This window comes from Pinus tabuliformis, chromosome 7, assembly GCF_031772625.1.
Source record: "Pinus tabuliformis cultivar Carrire ecotype Pingquan chromosome 7, CPIR1, whole genome shotgun sequence".
NCBI classification, from domain to species: Eukaryota; Viridiplantae; Streptophyta; class Pinopsida; order Pinales; family Pinaceae; genus Pinus; species Pinus tabuliformis.
The window spans coordinates 1744403151-1744416972 of NC_142293.1; the positions used below are offsets into that span (position 1 = coordinate 1744403151).

Below are 13822 nucleotides of genomic sequence, written 5' to 3' on the forward strand. Positions count from 1 at the left end.
TCTATCTCTGTAATCCTCAACAATGCCTAATAATATCATGCCCTAGCTTATCTGGCATACCTATAATACAAGTCCTTAGCTCTACCAATTATGTCAGGTCTTGGAAATTTGTCTCACATATTATGCTTCAATGATCAAGAATCCGCTCAATGCATTAGCACTAATGAATCTCAACACACTGATTATTCCAAACCAGTCGTACTCATAAGATGCAACATATTACTAGTCTTGAAGAACTTGTGACATACTAGTATTGCCAATATACAACCAAACCGTAAACCAACAGTTCAACTTTATTTAATAAGAACTCAACAAAGGATATCATAAATCTTGCTTGTAGAGAAAGCATAACACATTGCTTGTAGAAGAGTTGTTTCGTAGAAGAGTTGTTTCAAACAAAATATTGCTCCAACACTAATATTCTTTATTCAGACAACCTCTTCAAGGTTTTTTCTTATGTTTCTATGATGGGAGGCTCAATCTCGATGCCATATAAAAACTTGCAATAACATTAAAATTGACCCAACAATCAAATTATAGGGTAATTGATGTGTTAAGCCTTATCCCATTACTTTTGTGTCATATATCAACAAATTCTCATACTCATTTATACACCTATTGATCAACAATGATATGCTTGGACATAACTCAATGCATTATATAATAGGCTATGATTACACTTGCTCTATGGCATTTAGTTGTATTGTATCAGAGACACCACACACTTGTGATCTTATACACAAGAGAGACTAGTGTACTGTCAACTTTCAATGTGTAACTTCTACAAGTCTGCCAAACCTTCTTTTTGTGCACAGTTCCCCTTAGATATCAGAAAATGGAAGCCACGCATTGTAAACTATTAGCTTATCACCTCCAGTAATCATACACAACCATGAAATTAGCTTTTTAACTCATCATAATATTAGCAAACACAAAGGCCTCCAAGCCCCTCATAACCATGAGAACATATGTACATAAAACATCTCAGCATAGAGAAGCAAGAATATCACATTTCACCATTAGTAGTTGTTGGCTGGATGGGGCCTGACCCAGGTTCAGAAGTGTTTTAGCCAAACAAATCCCGAAATTGCTGGCCCTTTCAACAACATTCTGCAGAGCACAGACTGAGGTCTCACCCGAGGTAGTATGGGAGGGTGTTGGAACCAGGTTTCTGCACCCTAGGGATGTCTTCATGAGGTCTGGAGAGTTTGCGAACTGATCTTTCGCACTTGTATTGTTTCACGCAGCTATCCCACCTTTGCATAGCCCTTGTACCGAGTGCGAGGAGGCAATTTCTATATCCCTTACCCTAGTATGTTTTATTGGTATTATAGATCTTGAATTAACTTAAATGGGCCTAATTCTTTCCTTTACCATTCAACATAAATAGACATGCGCGCAATCATAAATTGTAAACAGATGCATTAACAGAAACAGAGCAACAGATATGCAATATTCCAAAACCAACTTATCTTTATGAATGTTTTTTCCAGTTACAATCCACTTCCTACCTTGCGCACATAGCTGTAGGGGTCCGTGCACACAACTTCGGACTGTACTAGGCCTCTGCACACACCGCTGTAGAGCCTCTTCTACTACGATGACCCATAACTTAGACTTACAGACTTAGATCGAATATTACTTTTAGAAACCCATACACATAAGATCTGAACAAAAGCTACCTTCTACACTTAGAGCCTCACTCTATTTATACATTCCCATGGTCCGCGGAACATCGAAAGGCTGACACATTCTAGATTAAATTAAAATATTTTAGGGCAGACTACCCTTTGACTTGACTCATTACACTTCGCGCTCTACGCACTTTGTGGAGCTTTTACAATACCCTTACCCAAAATTGTGGGCTTTAAGCCTCAAAACCATTACGCGAGGGATCCACTACCCAACAGGCCCCCAACACAAACATCGTGACTCGTCCCGAATCACTTGGCTGGTGTAGTGATCTTTGCGCGAAGTTCATCCAACAATCTCTGCGCTTCACTTACATCTGCATCACATTCTTCCACTGTCTGTTGTATCTGCTGCGCGCGTATCTCCAATGTTTCATTGTCAGGTGCAATTCTTTGCTTGAGTGCATATATGCCCTGCATGTGTGCCAGTTTTCCCTCAATCTTGGCAGTGACCGTGAATGCTTCCTCGATCCAAGGCTGAATGCATTCTTTAAGCACTGCTTCTTTTTTATGCACGGCGTCCACCTGGGCCTACTATTGTAATACTGCTATGCATTGGAAGAGACCGTTCTGTATACGTCTAGTGTCATTGCACGCCGTTCTGCCTTTTCCCACCAATCCACCTTAGTTGGGGTCTGCCAAATTGTAAGCGCATTTGTCTTCTACTTTCATGCTAATTTCCGATATTCTTCTGACGTATATGCCCCCATCATGCAGGTGTCGCGCACAACACCCATTCGAGCGAACCGCACTGTTGCCATTTGGATACAGTACTTTCAACTTTGTCTAAGGGTCCATCCATTCTTGGTACCCCATCATCTATTGGCATTTCCCTTACTTCGGTCGTTATGCATCGTAGTGATCGAATCATCATGTTATAGTTCAGCGTTGTGACTTCGTGCATCCTGAATCTAGCTCTTAATTCCTGTCTTAATGGCCCGTTGCCTTCTCCTTTCTGCCTTAAATTAGACCTCTTGTCTTGAACAGTGACATCAACGGTCACTTCCCAACCTCCCTGCGCAGTAGGACAAATCCTTAGGCACGACCGCGATCCCTGTGACAGACTGGCCCTACGCAGAACCTCCTTTCCATGCAGCTCTTCTGCAGACTTGTTTATAGTCGCGTGCCTTCTTTCAACTGCTTGGGGCACTGAGATTGTGCTTCCTACAAAGAGTCGGGTGGTCGCACCCTTGGTGCAAGGCTTCGATTTTCCTGCTAGCTCCATAACACTTCAAATCCAATCTAAACTTAACCGCCTTCTACACCTAGAGCCTCACTCTATTTATACATTCCCATGGTCCGTGGATCATGGATAGGCGGACAAATTCTATATTAGATTACAATCTTTTAGGGCGTACTACCCTTTGACTTGACTTATTACAACTCACGCTCCGCGCACTTCCAAGAGCCTTTACAATACCAATACCCAAAATTGTGGGCGTTAAGCCCCAAAACTGTTACGCGGGGGATCCACTGCCCAAAAGTAGTGTTTATACATACACTATCATAAAAAATATCATACATTATTCATCATTCATAGTGAAACATATATATAAGAAAATACACTTATCTGATTAAATTGAAAGATTAGAAACTAAGGGATGGACTTCAACTCTCCACCCAGCCATAGGCTAGCTACACTACAATATTTCCTGTAGTTGACCACCCCATAGCCAGATTCATAGTCTAAGGAGTTAAGTTCTCAAAGGAATTTCACACCAATACAAGTCAACCAAATAGGTGATAGTGCGTTGTCTAGGTGGTTGAGAAACTACCTCCACCATTAAGCACCACAAATGACTTTGTTGTCTCTCAGAAATATATCATAGGTATTCACCCTATGCACAATGAAGGCATGATGGGTCTAGGAGTATGATCTCACTCTAAAGGTGGTTTATCAACTATATTTTCAAGGAAATCACTATAGGAATCCAGAGCACACTGTCCAGGTGGACTATCAACTTCCTCCCATAGAAAGCACCATAATGTCTCAACTTGCTAAGTGGTTTATCAACTATCTGAAAATCACCCTAGTCATTTATTTGTGCATTAATAAAGGTTTAAGTAGTTTATCATCCCCAAGATAAGCACTTAGAGATTTATCAGTTGAGACAACTAGCACCAGTGAGTCACTTTCTCCATTGAATCTTCACTAGCCCATCACAAAATTGATACACAACACTGGTCACACACCAGAAAATAAAGGGATCCTTGACCTATATTCTCTTCTCCTCTTTTATTCATTATCCCTCAAGAAATGTCGCATTCATTTCTCTTCACGTTTAGGGCTTCTCTATGTGTCTGATACCACACTATACTCCCACACTCAAGCTCTATTGCATTTGATTCTACACTTTTCCACTTCTTCCTCTATCCATATTCCTCAATTTCTCTAATTGATGACCCTTTGTCTTGTCTCTTGCGTGTTGACTTCACCAACACATCCCATGAGAAAAAAGGTAGTATGGAGTTCATCCTTTTTCTCAGGTGACCCATAATCAACCTCCCTATCTATTGTGCAAACCATTTAATTTGGTCATGCAACAGGTAGAATGCATAAATGAAGTAGCATGGGTTAATCACTTTCCTAGCAACCTCTCCTTAGTCTTTGAATCCATGTCCACTCCTCTAGCCCATTCATTATTTGTATTTCCAAATTATTTACATGAATTCAATATACATAGTGGCATTTACAAGAGGGGTAGCAAAAAGAGTTGTCACAAGTGGTGGTTTAAGGTTGACCACCAACTCTAGAACTAAGCTCGAAGTAGTTCTTAGAAAAAATTTGAATCTGGATAGAAGTTGAAGTCTCTTGCAAAGTGAAAGTGCTACCTAATGATGTTTTAAATATGGCCAAAAAATGATGAACTGAGTAATAAAAAATGAAATATTTTTCTGGTGGTGGTTTAAGGCTAGCCACCAACCAAGTCATTCCCATGGAACATGAATCTGTCTCTGGATACAACTCAGAATCTAACTCTAGGTAACACTATCTATATGTTGTGGGAGCTAGCTCTAGTTCAATTTGTGGTTCATGCTTACTTAATGAATCTAGTAGCTAACCATCAATTCCTCCCTATTAGATACAAGGTTAGAAGATGAATATATCTATATTGTTGATCCATATTTTTGAGGGGAATGAAATGAAATACAAATTTATAACCAAAACACAAATACACAAAGAAACTTGACTTCTGTTAATAAATGGAAGGTGTTGAAACTGTGAAAATATAGAATGAAACAAACTAGCTCAATGGTGGTAGATTATCTCTGAGAAGAGATGTGATGGCTATGAACATTCACTAGAGTGAGTTAAAATCAGGCTAAAAGGCCATTTTTAACATCAAAAGTAATGAGTAAACCCTAAAAATACAAAATCCTAACCCTAGGAGATGAAATGCGAAAAGGATTGTAGGCCCCATTAGAGTTAGTTGGTATATCTTCCTAGGTTCATAACTTTCCATACAATATTATTTTTGCATGGTCGATAGACCGTTGGAAAGGTCTAGCCAAGAATTACACATTTCGACCAACCCAAGCTCTACATATGACTATAGCTTGGGTCTTTTCCAAATCAAAAAACATCATTTAAAGCCTCAAAACAACCCCCAAAGTTTAGGATCCGAAAAACCATAGAAAAACTACCAAGATTGACAACTATGCATTGAGCCACTAGAGTAGGTGGATGGCCACCAATATCCACTTGGGTCAACTGCAAGACATTTCAATACTTGAGAAAGAACTCTAAGGTATGACTAATATATGTTCTTGGTTGTTGAAGACCATTGCCAAGAAGCAATCCATCCAAGGTGAATCTTCACTCTTGTAGGAGCCTTATGCCTAGAACATCTGCCTGAATGATGAGTATGTTTTTTGCAATGCTCACAACGGTGAAGATCAAAACATTGATCTTTCACATGGGAAAACTGATCATAGTGTTGGCATCTACGAATCTAAAGTGATTTTGGAAAAGGAGCAAGATGTGGAGAAGGTGAAGGTGAACTATCCTGAAGAAATCCAACACTCTGAAACTAGATTGGTTTAAAATAGTTTGGAATGTGAAAGGAAACATCCTTTTCATATCCAAGATTGGTTTTTTTCTTGTTGCTATTAATTTCTTCCAAGGTGTAATGATGGGCTTGAGAAGTGCAAGTTGAACCTTTGCATCTTCATGTAAATTTTCTCTTGAAGTGGCCTCAGTGATCTGAGCAAGTGCTTGTTGTTGATGGGAATCTACCTCAACCTCAAAAAGGGAGTTATTATGTACACCAGTTCAGAATGTTGATTCTTTTTTTGTAGCTCATCTTGTTGTGATTGTGACTCAAGCTAGAGAAACTTAATCTTCTCTTGTGCATCCTATAAGATATTTGAACATCTATGAGAGTGAATTTGTTGATTTTGATTGTACCATTAATAGTAGAATCTATTAGAGTGTCTAGCAACTATAATAACTTGACAATTCTATCCATTTTTTCAACAATACAAGCTAAACAAATGAAAGTGTCAATAGATGTCAGTTCCCTCGCCCTGTTGATATAGTTATAACTGAGAATGGACATTGGTGTCTTGATGAAGGTTTTGAGCAAAAAATATGTAATAGAGAAACCCAACAGTGAAAATTGAAGATGAATGGAAAATGGTCAAAATTTTTATATTTCTCTGTCCAATTAAACAACTTGAAATTCATAACGCTCATTTATTCAATATTAAACATCCAACATTGTCCACCTACTTTAATAGAAAAAATTTATGCAAAAACATACCACATAATAAACATTTATTAAAATGAAGATTGAGTACAACCATATAATTGATCTCTATTTCATCACTCGACCTACTACAATTCAATCATCTAATGGAGGCAATGCAGATGCCTACAATATTTTCCAAAAATCATATCACCTTCAATTCTGGGCCTTTAGGTTTGAAGAAATTCCTGTGAAACACCTTTTTTTATGGAAACCAAACACTAGAGTGCCTCTAACCAAACCTGTGAATTGAGAAAGGGAGCCCATATAACTAATCTAAGGAAAAGCATGTTGAAACACGAGGGGAATTCAAATTTATGAATTAAACATAGACCAAATAGAGTGCATTGCTTAATTATATAGAGGTTGTTAGAGACAAAGCCACAATTGGACTTGGTATACTTAGTATGTGTAGCACTTAACAAACATTCCCTCCTTTGACTCCGCAGAATCACCTTCAACAGAGTATTTTCCAAGATGTGCAAGGACAAGGCTAGTCTTGAAACTATTTCCCAATATACCCTAAACCTTCTCTAAAAAAGAATCCCACTGACTGTTCCTATAATTATGTTCTTGTCTGGTGGGAAACCTAAGGTCAGACCAGATGTTGAACTTGAAAGTGATGGGTTGGTTTATTTGTAAGGGGCCACAGAGAACAACCCTTTGAGTGATTTCTTGTCTCTTTCACAAAAGCACAATCACATCTGCAACCACAATTTGGTAGAGAGTTTCCAATTATGGCAAGAGATTTCAAGGCTAGACTTGAATCAAAGTGGTGAATCGGTCATAAAATCTCACTCTCGTATGCATTGGAAATTAAAATGGGACTATTTATTTTATCTCTATTATGGAATCTAAGTGATAGACATTAAAAGTGATTTCTTTGTTGAACACACAAAATCCCATTATTTCTTCATATTTTGAATATTTTACCAATAATTATAGGTTTGGAAGTAGGACGAGGATTGCCTTGGTAAAAGGAAAGTTGGATAGGATAAATAACTAATGGTTTCAACCTTTTTAGGTATTCATCTAATTTCTTCACAATTTTAGGCTTCATTTGGGCTTGGTAAATTCCCAAATTATGCTTTGTCCAAAAGAAGTCAAGATAATTTGCTATATATATAGTTTTATAGTTTTATACCAACAAAATAACATATTTGAAGGAACACCCCTGATGGGGGTGTTAATATGGACTTAATGAGGCTCTTAGAGGTTGCACCCGCCACCCCATAGTTCAGATCGAGCATTAAATGGGGGTAGGACACGACCTGCCTTTGCATGCAATCTAATAGTTGGTGGTGTGATTCTATTAATTGGTTTGGACAGATGGGGTGACAACTTGTGGTAAATGGAGAGGAGTCAAGGGAAGGTCCTTGGCCTCTTTGTTTTTCTTCTTGGAAAAGTTGGAATGCGTTAGGCCCATCATGTAGTGGATAATATTTAGAATTGAAAGCATGGGAGGTGAGTGTGCATGCCTGTGTAAGTTTAGATTGAATGTGTTGGGTTTCCTAGACGTCTGGCCATGTGCTTGGCCACTCAAGGATTGCTCTCTAGAAGGGCCATTGGAGGTGTTCATTCTTTTATGTGGAGCAAATTTTTTGGTTCTATATCTATTATTATTGGTCTATTTGTTTTGGTCGTCAGTCGTGTCTGAGCTCGGAGTATTAGGGTATGAAGCTCTATGTCTTTCCCAAGCCTGGTTAGTAGCATTAATTCGGGTTTTCCTGTCAATTTGTTCTTAGGTTTTGGTTTGTGGTCCTCACTCAAGACACAAGCTAGGGAATATGAGTCTAGGTCAAAGTGAATTACGAGGGCTTTATAGGGTTTGGTGTGGTCTTAGGTTGGATAAGCTTTAGTCAGTGAAATTTGGTGGTTGGTTGTGTTTGTCTGGGTTTTGTAGTCCTTTGGTCCTCTCAATGGTGTGTTTGGGTTCAATGGTCAATGGTGATAAGTTTGTAGAGGAGGTTGTTGCTCCTTTTGTCTCAATTGTTGGGTTATTTTTGGAGTCCGGGTCAAATGTTTGGAGCTTCTGTGATGATTTAGTTTGTTGGTTTCTTGGTCTTTTTGGTGTTGGGTCTCATCCATTCTTGTGTTCTTTTACAAGTAGAGGAACTCATAGAAGTTGTTGGAGGTTCACCCCCAATTCAGCTATGTTGTCGAGGCAAAGGGGGAGGAGCAGGCGGAGGGGTGGTGGTCGATTCCAGCAAGGGCAATGTGGTGCTAAGCCTTTTGCCCATGACTTGGTTGCCACCTTTTTTAACATTGTTCCACCAGAAACACACAAAGAAATTCATAATCTTAATACACAAGCAGGGGTCGAAATACATTCCCTCTTAGATTTGGAGCTCATGGAAGACATGTTAGCTTGAGTTCCTGACCCTAGTTACACTAGGGGTAGGAAGCAACAGTACCTAAACTCCATGGCTCTTCATTAGCAAATGAGCACCCTATTAGGCCTCGTCTTGAGGGACAAACAAGTGGAGAAGTACAATATTTTTGCATCCTTGGATGATGTCAAGAGAATGCTCAGGAACTAGTGGGTTTTGTTTGGATAGAATCGACTCTCATTTGGCTCATGTAGAAAGTCACGTAGCATGTGAATCAGATGGGGGAGACCTGATGAATCCTCTTGGTTCTAGCGTGAGGGCACCAACAAATGTTTCTTCTTCTGATAATGATTAGAAAGATCAGTGGGGAGAGGTGCAGTTTGATGGCCTTTTTAGGAAGGCTTCGGGTTCATAAGGATGGGTGCTTGGCATCTCTCCTAGCCTCCTCATTGCATGGCAATCTGCGTGGTGGTTCCAGGCCCAACCTGCTGGGCATGTGTCATCTATCATGTTTCTCTTGTTGTATGGTCTATGGCCAGTTGAAGCGCTTAAGCCCTGGTTGTTTCTCTTGTTATGTTATTTTGTGAATGGGTCGTGAAAAATGGACTTGATTAATTTTGGAAAGTTTATCTGTGTTTTATAGACTGCTAGCATTTATGGTTTTTTGAAAATATGTCTAGGATCTTTGTGTGGGTTGGTTAGGAAATGTTGCAGGCCTTGACCCCGACCTTGTGCTTTACAATGCAGGTTACACATTTCTGCCACACTAGATTCCCCCCAAGCATACTTTCTACCCTGGATATCGAATTCTTCCTGGTCTGATGCAAAATTGACATTCCTCATGTTCCCATGAACAGTATTATGCAAACCAGTGTGATCAATAGGTTTTGGACAAAAATACCCGCAAGCTTGACATCTAGCGTTACAGTGATGCACAACATCTGGATTTTGTGTGTGAAGATGCACACCATCATGGGATGTTTTAAAAGGTGGAATGTCAATGCAACAATTCTTTTTCTTACCATTTTGTTCAGATAAATGTATGTACTCAAAGGAACCTCTTCTGCCCTCAAATGAGCGTGTGTGTCGCACAAGTTCAGTGAGAATTTCACAAATTCCATCGGCTTCACATTCCTTAGGACAACCATGCTTCTCACCACAGAGATGTTCATCACTTGTCAATTCATGGAAGTGATCTTTGTAACCACAGCTTCTAGGACACCCCTCCATGATGCAATCTTTGGGACAAAACCTTTCATGACAGGCATGTTTATCATGATCCCCAAGCTCAATCTGTATAACACAGGGATTTTTGCAGCTCGGAAGGGAACATTTCATGTTACACAAATGTTGTGATGAATTGCACTTATGAGTACCTTCATGTCCGACTGTCAAGCAACAAGATTTGCTGCAATTGGATGATTTGTCAAATAAAGAACATATCTCGGCACATGTATGATTTTTCACTTTGCAATCATGATTCCCTTCATGGCCTGCTTACATTCCTCCACTTCATTTTCCTGGTCAGATACAATCTTCATAATTTGAAAGAGAGGACCTTCGGGAATCTTATTTGCAACTTGATCAGCAACAGCAGTCTGGCCCTTTAGTATATCAAGTTGATTAAGGTCTTCAGAATCCTTCGATGCTTCTGGGGATAACGGCTTAACGGCTTCCGGGGATAACGGCTTATCCGCAATATTGGCTTCTGGAAGCCGGTTATCAACTAACGGTGAGGAGGTCGAGTACCCATAGAGCATCTCTTTAATGCCAACGTCATCATGAGCAAGCTCAGTGACACTCTGTTCTTCCGGCATCTCACTTGGCGCATTGAACATTTCTTCCAACTCACTTGAGCGTGGTGAGGAGGTCGAGTACCCACAGAGCATCTCTTTAATGCCAACGTCATCATGAGCAAGCTCAGTGACACTCTGTTCTTCCGGCATCTCACTTGGCGCATTGAACATTTCTTCCAACTCACTTGAGCATTCAGAGGGAGTGAACATTTCTTCTTCTTCCTCCATCTTACCTGATAAGTCTGATAACTGAGAAGCATCCATTGTAAGCAAAAATAATCTGCAAAGATTATAAAAGAGAATCCCTTCATAAATTGATCAAATCATGGATAAATAAATAAATAATGTTTTAATTATATATTAGAAGCAAATAATTTTATTTAAATATGTTAATTCAGTAGTTTTAATAATAAATCAGGTTTAATTTTAATATTAAAATATTATGAATATAATTATATAGAGTAAATGGTAAGTATTTTATTATACATTTATAGAAACCAATTAAATTACTATTATATCAATTAAATTTGTTTGGTATGATTGTTATCACAAAAGTAGAATAGTAATAATGAGAATTGCTAAAGTTAAAAAGTTTTTAGTGGAGTAATTTTGAAAGAAATGGTTTGTGTGTTTTTTCTTGATTATAATATTTATAGAAATGGCCTTACTTGGGACACCTTTGTTTTATCTAGTTTAGATAGTAATTTGAGGTATGTCCTTATGCCAAAAGGATAAGATCTATTAGCGTGATTGTTGACTACACAAGTAGAATAGTAATAATGACAATTGCTAGAGTAAAAAAGTTTTTGGTGGAGTAACTCTTAAAGAATTTGTTTGTGTTTTTTCTTGATTATAATACTTATGGAAATGGCTTTACCTTGGACACATTTGTTTTATTTAGTTCAAATAGTAACTTGAGGCATGTCCTAATGCCAAAAGAATAAAATCTCTTAGAACTCAAAGGAACTAGTTGGGACTCAATTTTTAAGGCTAACATGGAATTTGACTATAATAATTGGTTCAATTGTATCCAAAAATTTAGTTGATAGTCTAATAAGACATTATTATCATCATTGCATAAATTTATTTTCAAGGTTTCTCCAATGATTTTCATTAAAAACATAGTAGGGAACAACCATTCTTCCACCAAAATTAGCATAGGGAATTAGATTAGGTATATTCCACCAAAGAAGAAAAAAATAAAAGTTCTCCATATTAGTGGAAAGATAAGCATGTATAAAATCATTGATGATAGTGCATGAAGCATAAATATAAAGAGAAACCTTAATATACATAGAATTTTTGTATTGTGAACTTGTTTTCTAATAACATGTAAGTCCATGGTAAGAATTTATTTTTTTGGAAATAAAAACTCAATTAAAAAGGATACACTAATTCAAAAAATCTTATTAGAATCTTTTTAGTGAGTTTTAGTAAAGTGAGAAATACCTTCTTGTATTAAAGAAGCATGAAACTATCATTATCGCTTGTAGAATCATTATCCTTGGATTGACTAGAGTTAGGACGATCTAGACCAAGAAGATTTGAAAAGTGATAGTCCTAGCCAAGCAATTGGATAACTTCATCTTTCTTCTATCTTTTACACTCATGCTTGAGCTCATAGGTTGTTACATAATTAAGAACTACTTGCACAATTTTCTCAATTATCTTATTGACTCTAGAGTACACAATGTCAAATTTAACTACAACAATATTGGTCTAGGTGATATGATCATTATTTTACCGTGCTTGGGTATTTCATTATTCTCATTGATCCCCGAGTATTTGACTAATAGTTATGGTTGGCTCAAATGGGGGGAATTATTCACAACTAGCTACATTCTAAGACCCAGGTGAAAAATAGGAATCCGGTTGCATTCAAGTATAGGGCCAAAGAAAGATAATTGTATTGTGTTGAATTTGTAAAATAATTTTTTTAGATATCATTTAATTTTTGGGATCTATTATTCGATTTTATTAGAAACAAAAAGATGACCAATGATATTACTAACTTCATTAATGATATCATTCTTATAAAAGATAGATTTAAATTCATCATCAAATGCAAGATCTAGATATTTAAGTATATTTAATAAAAATTTGAGAATTAAATCAACTGTAAATTCAAATCAACTAAATATAAATAAGAAGTTAACTTATTATAATATTAAAAATAATCAATCTATATATCATATTTATAATACTAATAAATTAAATTGAAATATAATTAATACCCATGTAAATTAAATTGAAATATAATTATTAATACCCATATAAATTAAATTGAAATATAATTATAGCTATAAAACATGATAATACTTTAAAAAAAATAACAACTTGAAAGTAAAAATTAAATTAAATTAAATAAAAAAAGAGAGGAGGAAAGTAAGTAAAACTGAGTGACTCATTCTGAGAAAGGTGGGAAAATAAAAACCTGAGCACGCAGAGCCGAACTCAGCAGCAGCAGCAGCAACTCGCAGCCACAGGAAAACTGAAACGAAGCGTGACAGCAGCAGACGTGAGAATGGAGAGTCTCTGAAAGTTGATTTTATACACTCTGTGGTATGGGCGGCGTGTTTGAGAATGAAAGAAATTAATGCAGCGTCAGCTTCCTCGTACTGCACGCATTTTCTTTAACAATGTCTCTGAATGGCGGCGTGTTTGAGAATGAAAGAAATTAATACACTTGTTTCGTCGTACTGCACAAATTTTCTTTAACAATTATTCTGAATGCGTTATCTTTTATCTTTTATTTTTATGCTTAACTTGAATGAAGAGGAAGTTAACAATTATTCTGAATGCGTTATCTTTTATCTTTTATTTTTATGCTTAACTTGAATGAAGAGGAAGATCAGAGATAGATTTATTTTTTATTTTTCACTTCATTGAAGTTATTCGCTTCAATTTTATTTATGCTTAACTTGAATGAAGAGGAAGATCAGAGATAGATTTATCTTTTATTTTTCATTTCATTTCATTAAAGTTATTCGATTCAGTTGTTTTAAGTATTTATCTTTGATCTTTCTTTTCAATGAAGCTAAGCATTTATCTTTCATTTAAGTAAAGCAAGCATTTATTTTAGACATGATCAGAATAATAGTCTTTAATTTATTTATTGATTTATATAGGATCAGAATAATGGTTTTTACTTCATTGAAGTTATTCGCTTCAATTTTATGCTTAACTTGAATGAAGAGGAAGATCAGACATAGATTTATCTTTTATTTTTCATTTCATTTCATTGAAGTTATTAGATT

At 36.9% G+C, this 13822-nt stretch overlaps 1 protein-coding gene across 1 annotated transcript; it reads right to left on the reverse strand.

Annotated features, from left to right (window-relative positions):
* Positions 1–9499: 9499 nt before the first annotated feature.
* LOC149255306 (uncharacterized) lies at positions 9500–13217 on the reverse strand. The gene is made up of 2 exons (XM_089457206.1): positions 13000–13217; positions 9500–10845 (listed from the first exon to the last, which is right to left on the reverse strand). The coding sequence occupies exon 2, from the start codon at positions 10827–10829 to the stop codon at positions 10233–10235; it is 597 nt and encodes a 198-aa protein (XP_089313332.1). The 5' UTR covers positions 10830–10845; positions 13000–13217; the 3' UTR covers positions 9500–10232.
* Positions 13218–13822: the final 605 nt, after the last annotated feature.